This window comes from Oncorhynchus kisutch, linkage group LG2 (genome assembly GCF_002021735.2).
Source record: "Oncorhynchus kisutch isolate 150728-3 linkage group LG2, Okis_V2, whole genome shotgun sequence".
Lineage (NCBI taxonomy): Eukaryota > Metazoa > Chordata > Actinopteri > Salmoniformes > Salmonidae > Oncorhynchus > Oncorhynchus kisutch.
Genome location: NC_034175.2, coordinates 61,595,865 through 61,614,567, shown reverse-complemented (window position 1 = coordinate 61,614,567; position 18,703 = coordinate 61,595,865). Strand labels below are relative to the sequence as shown.

The following is an 18,703-nucleotide window of genomic DNA, read 5'->3' as shown; positions in this document are numbered from 1 at the left end:
CTGTGGGTATTCTTTTTCACTGCTAAAACAGTACAGACAATGTGTGAGCAGGCACCTTCTGGGTACAATATATGCTTGTGCTTTGTTAAATATTAGTCAGGGACCATACCATTCTGCAGAATGTTCTTGTATTTGATTTTGACCTGCTGCCATGTCCGTTTTGGCCCGTTCATGTTTAATCTACACACACACACACACACACACATTTAATGGAGTCACACTGCAAAAAATTACTTGGTATTTTTGTCTTGTTTTCAGTAAAAATATCAAAAAATTTATCATAGCTTTATACAGTGTGATGGAGTTAATTTACACAATTTCACTCATATCTGCAGTGCATTTCAATAAAAAAAATTACCGTTTCATAATTACAGTACAACTGCATTTTTGGAGATGTGAATTAAATATTTGAATTGTAATTGTGATGTTTCAGCGGAGCGGTGAGTGTGTAATTGTGCACTACTTACGCATTCAGGCGGTCTGCAATACTTTGACCAGTCATGATGGATTGACAGCATGGCCAATGTATTAAACCTTTTCTGGCCCATGGTGTTGCATGTGAATGTTGATCCTTGTTATCTTGGAAAAGACACCCTTAAACTCAGACTTGGACCACACACCCTCTCCACTCAATAGCAGGCTAGTGATAGCTTTGCAACGCTTGCAGTTAGCCACTGATTCCTTCCAAACCACACATTGTTGAATTTGCGATTTTCAACTTGTTGTGTATTGTTTATGTCCAATGGCCAATGAGCACCGATACGTTTTATCGATCATTTGTCTTCATATGTCAAGGATAGAAAAGAATTTGCCAGTCGATTGTCAACTTGATTCATCATGATGACTGCTACCCCACTATGCTCTGTAACCCCTCAGCCAATACCTCCCTCTACCCCAGTATGCTCTGTAACCCCTCAGCCAACACCTCCCTCTACCCCAGTATGCTCTGTAACCCCTCAGCCAACACCTCCCTCTACCCCAGTATGCTCTGTAACCCCTCAGCCAACACCTCCCTCTACCCCAGTATGCTCTGTAACCCCTCAGCCAACACCTCCCTCTACCCCACTATGCTCTGTAACCCCTCAGCCAACACCTCCCTCTACCCCACTATACTCTGTAACCCCTCAGCCAACACCTCCCTCTACCCCACTATGCTCTGTAACCCCTCAGCCAACACCTCCCTCTACCCCACTATGCTCTGTAACCCCTCAGCCAACACCTCCCTCTACCCCAGTATGCTCTGTAACCCCTCAGCCAACACCTCCCTCTACCCCAGTATGCTCTGTAACCCCTCAGCCAACACCTCCCTCTACCCCAGTATGCTCTGTAACCCCTCAGCCAACACCTCCCTCTACCCCAGTATGCTCTGTAACCCCTCAGCCAACACCTCCCTCTACCCCAGTATGCTCTGTAACCCCTCAGCCAACACCTCCCTCTACCCCAGTATGCTCTGTAACCCCTTAGCCAACACCTCCCTCTACCGCAGTATGCTCTGTAACCCCTCAGCCAACACCTCCCTCTACCCCAGTATGCTCTGTAACCCCTCAGCCAACACCTCCCTCTACCCCAGTATGCTCTGTAACCCCTCAGCCAACACCTCCCTCTACCCCAGTATGCTCTGTAACCCCTCAGCCAACACCTCCCTCTACCCCAGTATGCTCTGTAACCCCTCAGCCAACACCTCCCTCTACCCCAGTATGCTCTGTAACCCCTCAGCCAACACCTCCCTCTACCCCAGTATGCTCTGTAACCCCTCAGCCAACACCTCCCTCTACCCCAGTATGCTCTGTAACCCCTCAGCCAACACCTCCCTCTACCCCACTATGCTCTGTAACCCCTCAGCCAACACCTCCCTCTACCCCACTATGCTCTGTAACCCCTCAGCCAACACCTCCCTCTACCCCACTATGCTCTGTAACCCCTCAGCCAACACCTCCCTCTACCCCACTATGCTCTGTAACCCCTCAGCCAACACCTCCCTCTACCCCACTATGCTCTGTAACCCCTCAGCCAACACCTCCCTCTACCCCACTATGCTCTGTAACCCCTCAGCCAACACCTCCCTCTACCCCAGTATGCTCTGTAACCCCTCAGCCAACACCTCCCTCTACCCCAGTATGCTCTGTAACCCCTCAGCCAACACCTCCCTCTACCCCAGTATGCTCTGTAACCCCTCAGCCAACACCTCCCTCTACCCCAGTATGCTCTGTAAGCCCTCAGCCAACACCTCCCTCTACCCCAGTATGCTCTGTAACCCGTCAGCCAACACCTCCCTCTACCCCAGTATGCTCTGACAACTGCACCAACACACACAGCAATAACGAACTAGTTTTAAAGTCACTGCCCAGTGTTTCCAGATTTCTATCAAATATGACCTAGAATGACTTACAATATGAGTGAAATAGTTTTCCTTCCAGAAAAATGTAATTTGGTCTGTTTTCAAATCAAATCAAGTTGTATTGGTCACTTACACATATTTAGCAGATGTTATTGTGGGTGTAGCAAAATGCCTGTATCTTGGAATGGTATGGGTGTACCCCAACAACAGAATGGTATGGGTGTACCCCAACAACAGAATGGTATGGGTGTACCCCAATAACAGAATGGTATGGGTGTACCCCAATAACAGAATGGTATGGGTGTACCCCAACAACAGAATGGTATGGGTGTACCCCAATAACAGAATGGTATGGGTGTACCCCAACAACAGAGTGGTATGGGTGTACCCCAACAACAGAATGGTATGGGTGTACCCCAATAACAGAATGGTATGGGTGTACCCCAACAACAGAATGGTGTGGGCGCATACCAGTCATTCAAAATATTTATGCAAGCAGACTGCTGATTTCCAAAGTAAAGTAACCACTATAAAGCTATCTCTATGATATTCTAGTTGCCATTAGGCAACCTGTTAGTGCTGTCCATTAGCCTGTCACTACATTAGCATCTATTAACTTCTATTAACACTGGATATTGTGGTGTGGGACACTGTTAGCATAATTCTAACCTGTTGGGAATACCCAGTTTACACCCCTGGGCACTGCTCAGGAGGCTCTTTTTATGCTCATGGTAACTAACCCAATCTACACTATGACAGACGGAAGTTTAGACATGTAGTCCTCAGATTACTATCACCCCAAATCTCCTCATTCCTCCCAACATGCCAAATAGAGACATCATGGTGTGAGAGTGTGAGCAGAGAGCTGAGGCCCAGTGTAAAAACCCACTATCTCCTGTCGTCCTTTCTCTCTCTTTCGCTCTCTCACCTATTTATTTTTAGCATCTAAACAACTGGTCTCCTAAAAATGGGCCTGTGTGGGGTGGGCAGGGGGAGAGGGGTGCTGCTATGTACGGTATCCAGCCCCCCAGCGTGCTCCAGGCCTGTCAGGGCTGTTCTTTCCCTTTGTCTCGGCAGGAGAGAGGGAGCAAAACGGGGAGAGAGAGGGTCTCTGGTTCCTGAACAAGCGTTAGGCATCAGAGGGCGGCTTGGAAGGAAACTCAAGGAGATTTATACTATATTTGAAGGGCAACCTGTTATTCTCCACCTGTCTTTCTATTGTTGTTTTAAAAATTATTTGAACATTTTGGAGAGTTTGTTTTCTGTCCTAAGCCTAAGCGCTCTAGTGGAGGTCGTAACTGGTGAAGGTTACTCTGTGATTCTCTGGGTGCTTGGTCGTTCCTAACTCAGACCATGCGTTCTCTGTGGCTGCTTCTGATCCTGTGCCTGTCCCTGTCCCTGGCGCCCCTCGTCCAGACCGAGAAGGGCCTGGAGTTCCCTCGCTATGACGGGAATGACAGGGTCATCAACATCAATGACAAGAACTACAAGAAGGCTATGAAGAAGTACAGCATTCTCTGTCTGCTGTACCACAAACCCATCCCTGACGGCAAGGAGCTGCAGAAACAACACCAGATGACTGAGATGGTGCTGGAGGTAAGCTTGATGAGAATTAGGAAGAGGAAGAAGAGGAGGAGGGGTGGAAAAGGAGATGGTTGGGGAGGAGAATGTGGGAGAGGAGAAAACTACAGCCAACATATGAGGATGAGGAGGAGGAGTAGAAATAGATGAGGAGGTGATGAAAGAGGAGGAGGAGGAGAAAGAGATGAGGAGGAGGAGATGAGGAGGAGAAATAGATGAGGAGGAGGAGATGAGGAGGAGAAATAGATGAGAAAGAGATGAGGAGGAGGAGAAATAGATGAGGAGGAGGAGATGAGGAGGAGAAAGAGGAGGAGGAGGAGGAGGAGGAGAAAGAGATGAGGAGGAGGAGAAAGAGATGAGGAGGAGGAGAAAGATGAGGAGGAGAAAGAGATGAGGAGGAGGAGGAGAAAGGAGGAGGAGAAAGAGAAAGAGATGAAGAGGAGGAGGAGGAGGAGATGAGGTGGAGGAGGTGGAGGAGGAGGAGAAAGAGATTAAGAGGAGGAAGAGAAAGAGATGAGGAGGAGTAGAAAGAGATGAGGAGGAGAAAGAGATGGTGGGTAGGGGAGAAAGGGGAGAGTCACTAGGGAGGGGGAACCCCTGGACTGGACTGAGGTGATTTAACAGTCTGGGTCACCGGGTCAGCTAGACCTACAGTATTACTCCATAAATCATTTACAGTACCAAGACATTACAGTGTTCCAATGGGCACGTAGCTCACAACTTACCGAGGGGTTTGCTGACTGGGGTTAAAGGAAAAATGAAGAGGTATAAAGGGTTCACACTCCAAAACATGTTGCATAAAGCATACTTCATTACACTGTGAATGAAAAACATCACCTGCTGCTCGTTTGTTGTTGTTTACAAATGCTGTGTTCAATTACAGACCTACACACTGAAGAAGGCTGTAATTCCGAAACGTCTGTGTATGCTGTCCCTGATGCAGTAAAACAAATTTAACATTGAATAATGAATTAAGCAATATGCAACATATTTTGGTTTGCGAACTCATTACTCCTCTTTATTTGCCTGTATTTGCGGGTTTTACACACCAGCCAAGCTTCTGGGAGAGCACGATGGTTCTCTTTTGATTAGTTAAAGGAAAAATACACTAAAAAACAATATTTTGGTATTTTTTTATTCACAGTCCCTAAATGTTTTGCATGTCAACAGTCAAGATTTCAAGATTTAGTGACACTTGCCACATCATCATAATTATGTTGTTTTTTTGCATCATCCTGATGATGTGGCATGTGAAACTATTGCCGCGTTCACAGGCTAGTCGCAACTCTGACATTTCTGACTTTCTAATTAGTTGAACGCGGCATTTGCTTCTTGAAATTCCAACATCTTAAAATCTTGACTGTTGACATGCAAAACATTTAGGGACTGTATCAACAGTGGACTAATGAAATAAATACCAAAATACAGTTTTTGAGGGGAGATTTCCTTTAATGTGAGTATACAAAACATTATAAACACCTGCTCTTTCCATGACAAAGACTGATCAGGTGATCCCTTATTGATGTCACTTGTTAAATCCACTTCAATCAGTGTAGATGAAGGGGAGGAGACAAGTTTTAGAATCATTTTTAAGCCTTGAGATAATCAAGACATGGATTGTGTATGTGTGCCATTCAGAGGGTGAATGGGCAAGACAAAAGATTTGAGTGCCTTTGAATGCGGTATGGTAGTAGGTGCCAGTTGCACTGGTTTGTGTAAAAAACGGCAACGCTGCTGGGTTTTTCACCCTCAACAGGTTTCTCGTGTCTGTCTGTCTGCCTGTCTGTCTGTCTGCCTGTCTGCCTGTCTGTGTGTCAGTCTGTCTGTCGGTCTGTTGTGTATGAGAGTGAGCGTGTGAGAGAGAGAGGCTGCCCAGTTCTGTCAGTTAAGGTTATTTCTGTTAATTCATTCTCCACTTCACTCCCGTTGTAATGTATGTCATTCACCCCAGCTCTCTGCCACAGGCAGAAATAGGACTGGCACTCATGCAGTGTATGTTATTGAGCTATACATGTGAAGGGCATTGCAGTGTCTGTCTCTCTCCCTGTTTTGCTTTGAAATTTAAGATACTATATCAATTTAAATGTTTTTGAATAGCTATAGGGTTAGCTAATTGATTATAGCATTTCATGATGCCCTATGACTGCATCTACAGTCTAATGTGCTATGAATATGTTTCTAATATAATCAGCACGTCATAAGAAGCTACTTCAAGTAAAGTGTCAGTGTAGTATCCTACTGCAACAGTGTGATATCTGAGCTGTGACAGTGGACTACAGTGGGCTGCTTTAGCCTAAGTTCTTCTCCCTAGCTGTCCTGTGCTCCGCATGGTTTGTGTTAGAGTGTGATGTGCAGCAGGTAATCTGAGACCAGTTTCCCACTCCTGATAATAGCCCCAGATATTTAACTCACCACAGGTGGGTAAGTTGACTATGTTTGCATAGTCAACTTACACACAGCATAGTCAATTTACAGACAGCACTGACACACACACTTACCCCACAGACATGCCATCAGGGGTCTTATCACAGACCCCAAATCCAGAACAAATTCAAGAAAACATACAGTATTATATTGAGCCATGATTGCATGGAACTCTCATCTCTGACTGCTCAAATGTACATCAAACCTGTTCAAAAAACAAACAGCTAAACCAATATCTCACCGCACAACACCTCTCCCTTATTTGACCTAGATATTTTGTGTGTATATGCTGATATGTAGGCTGTGTGTGACGCTTTACATTTATGCAGTTCTGACCTTGAGATGTTCTTGTCCATTAATGTTCTGTATTATTTCATGTTTCATGTTTTGTGTGGACCCCAGGAAGAGTAGCTGATACTATAGCAAAAGCTAATGGAGATCCTAATAAAATACCCCAAAATACTGCACTAGGGTTAGGGTCCAGGGTAATCATAATTAACTGTACTTGCTCTTTTGCTTCACTAAAATATATGTGTATAAGATTACCATATCTGGGTTCTCAATGTATTTACGGTATTTCAATTACTTTCAAAGACATTTGGAAGTAAGTATTTAGGTATGTTTTCGCTGAAAACATAAATAGTTGAATATTGGCATTTATTTCAAATTACTCAAATACACAGTATTTATAACAACTATTAAAATACTCCCATGCATTTGAACCAGGTCTGTTGGCAATTTGAAATTAATGTTTTTGGAAATACTTTTAAAAAGTAGTCTTTCTATAGGAAATTATTTGAAAATACTTTCAAATACTTCCAATATAAGTAGTTGTGTCACGTTCTGACCTTTATTTCCTTTGTTTTGTATTTATTTAGTATGGTCAGGGCGTGAGTTGGGTGGGCAGTCTATGTTTGTTTTTCAATGATTTGGTTATTTCTATGTTTCGGCCTAGTATGGTTCTCAATCAGAGGCAGGTGTCATTAGTTGTCTCTGATTGAGAATCATACTTAGGTAGCCTGGGTTGCACTGTTTGTTTGTGGGTGATTGTCTATGTTGATGGCTTGTTTCAGCGCAGCTCGCATTAGCTTCACGGTTGTTATTTTGTTTACTGTTTTTGTATAGTGTTTCAGTGTCCAGTTCTTTCTTTTATTAAACATTCAACATGAACACATATCACCACATTTTGGTCCTCCGATCCTTCTCGCCTCTCCTCTTCAGATGAAGAGGAGGACGACCGTGACAAGTTGATTCTGGACACATTATTTCAACATGGAAAATATCTACATAACAATTAATCAAGTACACATGTATTAGAACCCAGGTCCGGAGATTACATCCACGTTGCATTATTTTATAAGGCGCTTACAGAGTGAGATTTGTTTGACGAGTCCACAACCTATCTGATCTTTTTTCATCACTCTGTCAATGTATCATTGACATAATGTATCTCATGCTTGGACAAAGGCTACTTGTTTCATGTTGCATGTACTCTAAATTGTAGTTTTCTGTCTGTGTTCATTGGTTTTGGTTTGCTAGAAGTTGAGAGGTACACAGTCCAGCATATCCCTTTTAAGGTGTGTATAGTTTTGCTGAGCTGCAAAAAATACAATGCCTTTTTCTTGTCTACAACTAATGCATATTCCCTGCCTCTATATAATTTTTTTCAAACATGATGTTCAAAGCCCTAAATGATCAGCTGTCACCGTATCATCTGGATAAAGACAGACAAATCAGTGTTCCCCTCCTGATATTTCTGTCAGTCAGGTATTCTTAGGAGCCCCAGTTTTACCCCTGTCAGAGCTCAAGGCCTTGCCTGACATAGCCTCACCTAATTGAGACCACAATGGCAGCAGCATTCTGGCTTGTATGTACAGTACATGTAGAGCTGTGCACTTCTAGTCATTCTAGAACTGTCTCCCTCTGTGTGTGTGTCGCCTTTGGGCTTTTCTGTTCTCTGGACCGTTATCTACTCAATAACATCACCCCAATTAAGGCTCATCTCAGTCCTGTCTGTCTCAGTGCCGACTTACAATCACAGATTGTGCATGTGACTGTGTATGTGTGTGTTGTATACGACCAATACAATTTTATTTCATTTAAATTATAGGTCAGCATTGTCTCGCTCTCTCTCTCTAGGGTTCTTTCCTAGATATGATTGATTAAAGTTTTAAAAAGCTTCAATGTTTTGTCAATGCTTCAAACTGGATCACAGTTTGTGAGCACATACAGATGTAGAATCTTAATTCCAACCAGTTTGTTACAGCAGGAAAATAATCATGCAACAACAGAAAATGTGAATTATTATGTGGATTATATTTAATGGAATTTTTTGGTATGGGTTGATACATTTTTTGTTAGGGAAAATCAAGTCTGACGTTTTAAAGTGGAAATAACACACTTTAGAATCCTTTTTAAAACTTAGAATACACTATAGGTTTGCATTGCCTGCTGTATAGGAAATTTCTCAGCAACAAAAGAGTGATCAAATGAAGATCTTACATCTGTACCAGTAAGGGCAGATGTAAGATCTATTTGACACTGTTCTAATTTTAGTGTTATGATGATGTTGAAGTAACAGTCTTTTGTCATCTCCAGCTTGCTGCCCAGGTTATGGAGGAAAAGGAGATTGGGTTTGGAATGGTTGACTCCCACGAAGACGTCAAGGTTGCCAAGAAGCTGGGTAAGAAAACACATTAACACATCAGCCTGCACTATAGTTGCCAAAAAGTATCATACTGCATGACTATGAAGCACCAAAAGGCTTTTGTACAGCCTTCAGTGAATGGCTGTAAATAATGGTCTGTATTTGACCCCCTGAACCCTAAACTATGACCCAGGCCTGGTGGAAGAGGGAAGTGTGTACGTGTTCAAGGGAGACCGTATGATTGAGTTTGATGGCCTGCTCTCTGCAGACACCCTGGTGGAGTTCCTACTAGACGTGAGTGACTTGTTGATACTAGGCACAGATCTAGGATCAGCTTGCTGTTGTGTCCCTTTCCCTGTACAACAATCTCTCTCTTCTCTCTCTAGCTGTTGGAGGAGCCCGTGGAGGTGATAGGAAATACTCTGGAGCTGAGGGCCTTCGACAGGATGGAGGAAGACATCCGTCTTATTGGCTACTTCAAAAACGACGATTCAGAATGTGAGTTTTTACCAATCTGTCTGTGTTTATGTGTGATGGCAGGGATTGGACTGCTATTGGATGATCCCCAGGGCTTGATAATGACCAGAGCATTTTTAAACCACGGATTTCATTTCAGTCATTTAGCAGATGCTCTTATCAAGGGCGACTTGCAGTAGTGAGTGCAGACATTTTAATACTTTTTTTCATACTGGTTTGCCATGGGAATCAAACCCACAACCCTGGTGCTGCAAGTGCCATGCTCTATCAACTGAGCTACACAAGCTTCATGACCAATTTTACCCTCCACAGACAGCTGTGAGGCCCAAATGTTTTCCCATTTATCCTAAGACGCAGCACCGCACTCATGATGAGCACAACCATGGCTGTCTCGCCCCTGACCAACTGTGGGAGCCTAGAACTAGGGGTCAACAGAGTTCAGTTATTTCAATTGCCTGTATGTGTCAACGGCATCTCCTTAATTAAAGGCTAATGATAGCCCAGCTAGCACACACCAGATAACAGATGCTTGGTAACGGCTATGCTAATTGACAGAACCAATCTGGGAATTAGACTTTAATGCTGAAGGTCTACATCTCTTCACAATGGATAAGAAATGGTGTAGCAGGTGGTTACACAGTAGTACAGCGACTTAAAAATAAGTTAAGTGTCCTCTCTTCCATCCCTCACTCCACCAAATACTCTCCTTTCTCTTCTTCATAAACCTCTGGTCTCCTCCAGACTACCATTCATTCAAGGAGGCTGCAGAGCAGTTCCAGCCCTACATAAGATTCTTCGCTACCTTTGAGAAATCTGTGAGTATACTGTCATCCATACCTTGAAATTCTGTTTCCTTGGTCTGTGAGTAGCAGTCCTGTCAGGGCAGGGAGTCCTGATTGGTCTGTGAGTAGGAGTCCTGTCAGGGCAGGGCAGGGGGTCCTGATTGGTCTGTGAGTAGGAGTCCTGTCAGGGCAGGGCAGGGGGTCCTGATTGGTCTGTGAGTAGGAGTCCTGTCAGGGCAGGGCATAGGGTCCTGATTGGTCTGTAAGTAGGGGTCCTGTCAGGGCAGGGGTTCCTGATTGGTCTGTGAGTAGGGGTCCTGTCAGGGCAGGGGATCCTAATTGGTCTGTGAGCAGGGGTCCTGTCAGGGCAGGGGATCCTGATTGGTCTGTGAGTAGGGGTCCTGTCAGAACATGGGGTCCTGATTCAAGGTGTTTGTGGTGTTTAAGGTGGCCAAGGAGCTGACCCTGAAGATGAACGAGGTGGATTTCTACGAGCCCTTCATGGAGGAACCTGTCACTGTCCCTGACAGGCCTAACTCTGAGGAGGAGATCGTGGCCTTCGTCACTGAACACAGGAGGTAAGAAAGGGATCAGTATGGCTGTCAGAACACAGTTATTTCACTCTGATCAGTGCGATTAGTGACACCAAACAGACAGGGTTGTTTGTCTTTGTTTTCAGACCAACACTGAGAAAACTGCGTGCTGAGGACATGTTTGAGACCTGGGTGAGAAGTTGTATTAATTTTCAGTTCAGTTCAAAGCCTCTGAATAGAGAATTACTCAATGTAACATTTAATTTATTTGATTTATTTCGCCTTTATTTAACCAGGTAGGCTAGTTGAGAACAAGTTCTCATTTACAACTGCGACCTGGCCAAGATAAAGCAAAGCAGTGTGACACAGACAACAACACAAAGTTACACATGGAGTAAACAATAAACAAGCCAATGACACAGTAGAAAAAAGAAAGTCTATATACAGTGTGTGCAAAAGGCATGAGGAGGTAGGCAATAAATAGGCCATAGGAGTGAATAATTACAATTTAGCATATTAACACTGGAGTGATAAATGAGCAGATGATGATGTGCAAGTAGAGATACTGGTGTGCAAAAGAGTAGAAAAGTAAATAAAAACAATATGGGGATAAGGTAGGTAGATTGAGTGGGCTATTTACAGATGGACTATGTACAGCTGCAGCGACCGGTTAGTTGCTCAGATAGCTGATATTTAAAGTTGGTAAGGGAAATAAGTCTCCAACTTCAGCGATTTTTGCAATTAGTTCCAGTCACAGGCAGCAGAGAACTGGAAGGAAAGGCGGCCAAATGAGGTGTTGGTTTTGGGGATGATCAGTGAGATATACCTGCTGGAACGTGTGCTACGGGTGGGTGTTGTTATCAAGAGCAGTGAAATGAGATAAGGCTTAGCTTTACCAAGCATAGACTTATAGATGATCTGGAGCCAGTGGGTCTGGCGACATATATGTAGCGAGGGCCAGCCGACTAGAGCATACAGGTCGCAGTGGTGGGTGGTATAAGGTGATTTGGTAGCAAAACGGATGGCACTGTGATTGACTGCATCCAGTTTGCTGAGTAGAGTATTGGAAGCTATTTTGTAGATGACATAGCCGAAGTCGAGGAACGGTAGGATAGTCAGTTTTACTAGGGTAAGTTTGTAGACGACATCGCCGAAGTCGAGGATTGGTAGGATAGTCAGTTTTACAGGGTAAGTTTGGCAGCGTGAGTGAAGGAGGCTTGGTTGCAAAATAGAAAGCCGATTCTAGATTTAATTTTGGATGGAGATGTTTAATATGAGTCTGGAAGGAGAGTTTACAGTCTAACTAACTTGCTTTACTTGCCTTAATCCTGGGACAGCTTCTCATGATGTTGTTTCTGTTATTCTCAGGAGGACGATTTGGAGGGGATCCATGTGGTGGCCTTCGCAGAGGAGGAGGACCCTGGTAAAAGCCATTATATCAATATCATTACCCAATTTTAGTATTGAGCAAGGCAAACATTAGCATAAATAAACTTAGCTCTGCAGTACAGGTTCCTGAGGAGATGAATGCGACATAGCTTTTAAAAGAGCAACCTCATACACATTGCTTCAGAACGTATTCACACCCCTTGACTTTTTCATATTTTGTTGTGTTTAAAAGTGGGATTGGCGGGATTAAAATTGATTTGTCCTTTTTTGTCAACAATCAATACAAAATACTCTGTAATGTCAAGGATAAAGAACAATTATGACAAATATATGTTTTATTAATTAAATATATTTTAATTAGATAAGTATTCAACCCCCCTGAGTCAATACATCTTAGAATCACCTTTGGCAGCGATTACAGCTGTGAGTGTTTCTGGGTAAATCGCTAAGAGCTTTGCAAACCTGACCCATTAAACATGTAAAAAACTCTTCTTGTTCTGTCAAGTTGGTTGTTGATCATTGCTGACAGCCATTTTCAAGTCTTACCATATATTTAAGTCAGATTTAAGTCAAAACTGTAACTAGCCACTCTTCGTAAGTAACTCCAGTGTATATTTTATGACTTGTGTTGTAGGTTATTGTCCTGCTGAAAGGTGGATTTATCTCCCAGTGTCTGTTGGAAAGCAGACTGAACCAGGTTTACCTCTAGGATTTTGCCAGTGCCTAGCTCTTAGCTCTTTTTTTATTTAAAAAACTCCCTAGTCCTTGCTGATGACAAGTATACCCATAACATGATGCAGCCACCACCATGCTTGAAAATATAAAGAGTGGTACTCAGTGATGTGTTGTGTTGGCCCCAAACATAATGCTTTGTATTCAGGACTTAAAGTACATTTCTTTGCAACCTTTTTTTGCAGTATTACTTTAGCGCTTTATTGGAAACAGCATGCATGTTTTGGAATATTTATATTCTGTACAGGCTTCCTTCTCTTCACTGTCATTTAGTGTCAGTACAATGTTGTCAATCCATCCTCACTTTTCTCCTATCACAGCCATTTAACTCTGTAACTGGTTTTAAATCACCATTGGCCTCATTGTGAAATCCCTGAGCGGTTTCCTTCCTCTCAAATGAGTTAGAAAGGATGCCCATATCTTTGTAGTGACTGGGTGTATTGATACACTATCCAAAGTGTAATTCATAACTTCACCATCTTGAAAGGGATATTCATTGTCTGCTTTTTTTTTACCCATCTACCAATAGGTGTCCTTCTTTGTGAGGCATTGAAAAAGCTCCCTGGTCTTAGTAGTTGAATCTGTGCTTGAAATTCACTGCTCGACTGATGGACCTTACAGATAATTGTATGTGGTGTACAGAGATTGGGTAGTCAATCAAAAATAATGTTAAATACCATTATTGCACACAGAGTTAGTCCATGCAACTTATTGTCTGACCTGTTAAGCACATTTTTACTCTTGAAGTTATTTAGGCTTGCCATGACAAAGGGGTTGAATACTTATTGACTTATGACATTGCAGGTTTAGATTTTTTATTATAAAACATAATTCCACTTTGACATTATGTGTGTGCAGATCACTGACTTAAATTCTAAATGTAATTTTAAATTCAGCCTGTAACACAACAAAACGTGTAAAAAGTCAAGGGGTGTGAATACTTTCTGTAGGCATTGTATCAGTCTTATCTGAACCTGAGAATCACTGAAATGGATCATAGCTTCCAGGAAATTCAACAAACTTCTCAGGGATTGATAAAACACAGACGAACCTTCTTGATGCGTTGTTCAGATGGTTATGAGTTCCTGGAGCTGTTGAAGGAGGTGGCCAGAGACAATACCCACCACCCTGGTCTCAGCATCATCTGGATCGACCCTGATGACTTCCCCCTGGTGAGCCACACAGACAGAGACAGACAGACAGGGCTAAAGGAACTCTTCTACAAGTCCCTACAGTTCTCAGGTCTCATAGTGTGTTCTCCCTCTCTCCTCAGCTGATCCCCTACTGGGAGAAGACCTTCCACGTGGACCTGTTCAAGCCTCAGATCGGAGTGGTCAACGTTACTGATGTGAGTCCCCTAACAGCTCCAGTACAGCATAAGAAATTGCTGTCAACCTGTCCAGAATTGTGAAACTCAGATCGAACACGTTGGCCCCTGACCTTTGACCTCTCTTTCTCGCTCCCTCCCTCTGGACAGGCTGACAGCATCTGGCTGGAGATAGACGAACAGGACCTGCCCACAGCCCAGGAGCTGGAGGATTGGATAGAGGACGTCCTGTCTGGCAAGGTCAACACCGAGGATGATGATGATGATAACGATGATGATGACGAAGATGACGAAGACGATAACGATGATGAAGATGATGACGACGAAGATGATGACGACGAAGATGACGACGAAGATGATATCGATGATGACGATGAAGATGATAACGATGATGACGACGACGAAGATGATGACGATGATGAATAATTAAAAAACTACAAATTTGTAATCAAAAATTCATAAAATTGTTGTATAGTCTCTTCACTGTAGTATCATCAAAGTGAACGAGTTCAGGGAGAGAGGAATAGATCTATATGCTTTTATAAAATATTTTGTACAATGTGTACATCACTAGCCAAAATCAACCTTTCTGCATTAGAAGAAAACGCATCAACAGATTTTGTTTTTCAAGAATCTGATAAAAATACTGTTGATAAACTGAAATCTATCTGAAAGAGAGAAGTAACAATATGTTGACCAACAGAGATACTTCAGAAAACCCCAAACAGTACTTTCCATCCTTCCCTTAATTCTACTAATTTACAACAATGACTGGCAACCACAACAAATACATCAATCTAACTTTAGTTTGATCAATGAAGTGCTGCTGTACACCATCCTAAACCTCACTGAAGTCACTGAAAAGGTTGGCATTTTTGTGTGCTTTTCTGTGCCCTCTATAATATACTCTGTGTGTAGATAATTGCATTTTAGGTTCTACTTCCTGGATTCAGTGCAAATACAGACCTGTCTCTCCCTTTCCCAGGGGCTAGATCTTTGTTATTACTATTGACACTTTCCAATTTCCACAACACTTTCTCTCCTTTCATCTCCTCCTCCTCTCCATCTCTGTATTCATGTGTGTTTGAGTATGCAACAGCTGCAAAGTGAGATAATATCAGCATTACACACACAGATGGGAGAGGAAAGCCTATTTAAATGCAAATTCCTCAAGTCTAAATTTCTCAAATGTATTCTCTCTCCATGTTTCGTTCTCTTCATCTTTCTGTCTCTTTCCCTCCTTGACTCATTGCTCGTTCTCGCCCTCCTTCCATGGGCTATTAGAAGAGGAGATGTGTAGTGGCAGGAGAGAGTTCTCTTTGTTCTGTAGGACCAGGGCACAGTAGGGGGAAGGGGGCTTCAGATATTAACTCAATGTCTATACTCAACCTTCATATTACAACCACTAACTCTCTCGCTCTCTCTCCGCCTTCTCACATACTGTATAGTACACAAGACAAAGACACTGCAGCACACACACGCACACACACTTGGGTTCCAAAAATAAGCCATACAGTATGAGAATATGTTGAAAATGTTCATACAAATATTTATTTTACAAATGTGAATCTTGATACAGTTTTTCTAATTCCATATCTTATTACAAAAACCTAAGACTGAATTTGTCAGTATGAAATCTAGGGTGGCTGACACACACACACACACACACACTCTATTGGACGAAAATGATTACATACAATAACACAAACAAGTTGAGCATACATCATATGTGTTTCAAAACATAGGCACCTTTGTAGTGAAGGATACATAACAGGAGACAAAGGCCCCATTCGAATACTTCCTTTCTCCCTTCCTTGAAGTAGTTACATATCTGAATTGGTTGTATGAGGGAAAGCATTGGTAGGCAATCTTGCTTTGATCTATCCAACACTTATGACTTGAGATTACCTCAAGAAAACAAGGAATAAAGGATGAATTCGAACAGTATCCAAACAAAATTCACAACCATGATTTCAACACTATAAAATCCTCAACATTTAACTTTTTAGTGACAACAATGATAATACAATTGCTAACAATTGAATTATCATAGTCTTGAAAAATAAGCACATGTAATAGGGAAGAAAAAAACAATTCAATATAAAAATAAATACTATCCACAGATTAGTATAAAAATCCCATAGCAGTGGTAGTACTACTAGTTATGGCTAGATGGCACTACAGCTTCTGTTGTGAATGTAGAGATCCCTCACTATGAGGATACTGTTGTCTGCACATCAATACTGAGGAATATACCGTGTCCAATATCCAAATGTTTAAAAAAAAAGACAATAGAAATGTATCACCTGGGCCTATTGGAATCAGTTCCAGGACATATACATATGTGCATGCAGTCCTGGAGATAGACAAGCATTTCACGACACCCGCTATAACATCTTCTAAATATGTGTATGTGACCAATAAAAATGGGATATTGATTAGTGGTATCAGATCAGTCAGTCATGTCTGGAACAAAATACATTACCAGAGCTACTTGTTTTCTCTTATATCTGAAGATGGAAAAACTTGAGCCTCAACCTGTTTCACTTAGCTTTAAGGGTTAGGTTCTATAGAAATGTAATAATAGATTTATTTCATCTAGAGATAGGACACAAATCTATTGCATATGTCTTCTCATTACATGCCAAAAGTATAGAATATGTCTGTATAAATGCTCTCTCTCCCTCCCACCCTGTTTGTTTTCTCAACTGTGAGTTCATGGTTAGAGGACAGTATCTAGCAATAGTCCGCTTTGGGTTTGAGTACAACAGATTCTGACAACCTCTTACAGATATGTCTACGAATCCTGGGTAGTACAATGACTGAACATAACTGTGGGCAGTTAGACAAGTAAGACACATATCAATTAAATGGAAATAACCCACACGTTTAAATAAATACAAACACATGTAGAATCCATTGACGGTAAAGACAAGCAGTCTTTACTTTGAGACAACTGAACCTGAACTGTTGGTGATTAGGTAGTATTTCATTCATATTAGTAGGGCAGACGATATGAAAATACTTACTGTTGCTATAGCAACCCTAGGGAGGATCCAGAGACAGGTACATGTAGAGCCAGATTGTGTGTAGATGCAGCTTGTACACACACACACACACACACACACACAGAACAAAAATGTTGCAGGGATCATCTACAGTGCATAGAAAAAACCTTGACATAATTCAGTGTTCCAGTTTGCCTTAGGACAATAGAAATCATGAGCATATTGCCCATCTCTTACTATCTCTCTCATCTTCACTGCAAAGGAGCTATATGCTGGGGATCCATAGGGTTTATTAACTATGCTAACACTTCCTCTTGCAATATCCCATGTGCATCTGTTCATAAAAACACATACAATAAAACATTTAAAATTGCAAAGCAGCCAAAACAATCTTTAGAAAAAACTGTAATTTAAATAATTTAAGAGACACAAAATACCACAATAAGAGCATATCAAAGTAGAAAAGGGTTTAAGAAACATAACACAAAAAACATACCAAAATGGTAAGATACTGTAATTCTAGAATAGCCACAGTTTTCCGTGTCTGTTAGACTGATGTTTCAGATTGGAGACACAGGGTAAACTTGTGTGACTTGGGGTCAACGTACTCCTCGGTCATCCGAATGTAGGGGATGGACTTGACCGTGACCACTAGGCTGAAGTCTAGACACCTAAGGGAGAAGACCATGCCCTCCTTTAGACCGCTGGTGACCGCAGCCTCGCTGACCAAAGTCCACTGATCGGCCATCCAGCGCTCTTGACCGTACTGCAGCGTAGGACCAGGGGACAGGTAGGCCTCTAGGAATGCCTGAACACACACACACACACACAGACACACAGACAGACAGACAGACAGAGAGACAGAGAGACAGAGAGACAGAGAGACAGACAGACAGACAGACAGACAGACAGACAGACAGACAGACAGACAGACAGACAGACAGACAGACAGACAGACAGACAGACAGACAGACAGACAGACAGACAGACAGACAGACAGACAGACAGACAGACAGACAGACAGAGACACGGAAATACACAACACATTTCAGAATTGCTGACACTATCGTAAGGACATAATAAAGAGTATTGTGTTAGGGTACAGGGACTGACTTGGCACTAGAGTAGGGCTAATGGGTTCATTCTTGCTTACCTTGGGGCTCATGTTGTGTGTGAGGCAGAAGGCCAGGTGTCTCTGGATGCTGTCCATGCTGTGGCAGTGCTGCCTCCTGGTGGTTCGGAGGTATTTCTGCAGGGCGCGGGCCATGGTGGGGAAGATGGCCGAGGCTGCCTCCCGTACATCCATCACATCCCCGGGGGACACTTTCTGCTCCTTCTGATGCATCCTCCTCACATGCATGAAGGCCTCCTCCACAGCCACCACTAGCCTAACGTTAAAGTAATGTACACACAGACACAACATTCAGTATACTGTACATTCATATTTTCTTACACCCTAAAGTTA

The 18,703-nt window shown here is 42.6% G+C and overlaps 2 protein-coding genes across 2 annotated transcripts in view; one reads left to right on the top strand and one right to left on the bottom strand.

Annotated features, from left to right (window-relative positions):
- The first annotated feature begins 3,382 nt into the window (after positions 1-3,382).
- LOC109869582 (calsequestrin-2) lies at positions 3,383-15,212 on the top strand. The gene is made up of 11 exons (XM_020459810.2): positions 3,383-3,934; positions 8,942-9,026; positions 9,184-9,284; positions 9,377-9,488; positions 10,209-10,282; positions 10,697-10,827; positions 10,929-10,974; positions 12,151-12,205; positions 13,975-14,075; positions 14,177-14,251; positions 14,381-15,212. Exons 1-11 carry the CDS (start codon positions 3,692-3,694, stop codon positions 14,654-14,656), a joined length of 1,299 nt encoding a protein of 432 aa, XP_020315399.1. The 5' UTR covers positions 3,383-3,691; the 3' UTR covers positions 14,657-15,212.
- Positions 15,213-16,373: 1,161 nt separating this feature from the next.
- LOC109869571 (vang-like protein 1) overlaps positions 16,374-18,703 on the bottom strand; it is a 49,840-nt gene continuing 47,510 nt past the window's right edge. Inside the window, exons 8-9 of the mRNA XM_031799450.1 lie at positions 18,392-18,626; positions 16,374-18,046 (exon numbers count right to left, since the gene is read on the bottom strand). Of these exons, the coding sequence (XP_031655310.1) occupies positions 17,786-18,046; positions 18,392-18,626 (496 nt within the window). The 3' untranslated portion in view covers positions 16,374-17,785. The remainder of the gene's footprint in view (positions 18,047-18,391; positions 18,627-18,703) is intronic.

Bases quoted from the DNA above. Each gene is read 5' to 3' on its own strand.
- LOC109869582 (XM_020459810.2), top strand. From the start codon at position 3,692: ATGCGTTCTCTGTGGCTGCTTCTGATCCTGTGCCTGTCCCTGTCCCTG. The intron at 10,283-10,696 runs GTGAGTATACTG...GTGGTGTTTAAG, and splicing joins TCGCTACCTTTGAGAAATCT to GTGGCCAAGGAGCTGACCCT. The intron at 10,975-12,150 runs GTGAGAAGTTGT...TGTTATTCTCAG, and splicing joins AGGACATGTTTGAGACCTGG to GAGGACGATTTGGAGGGGAT.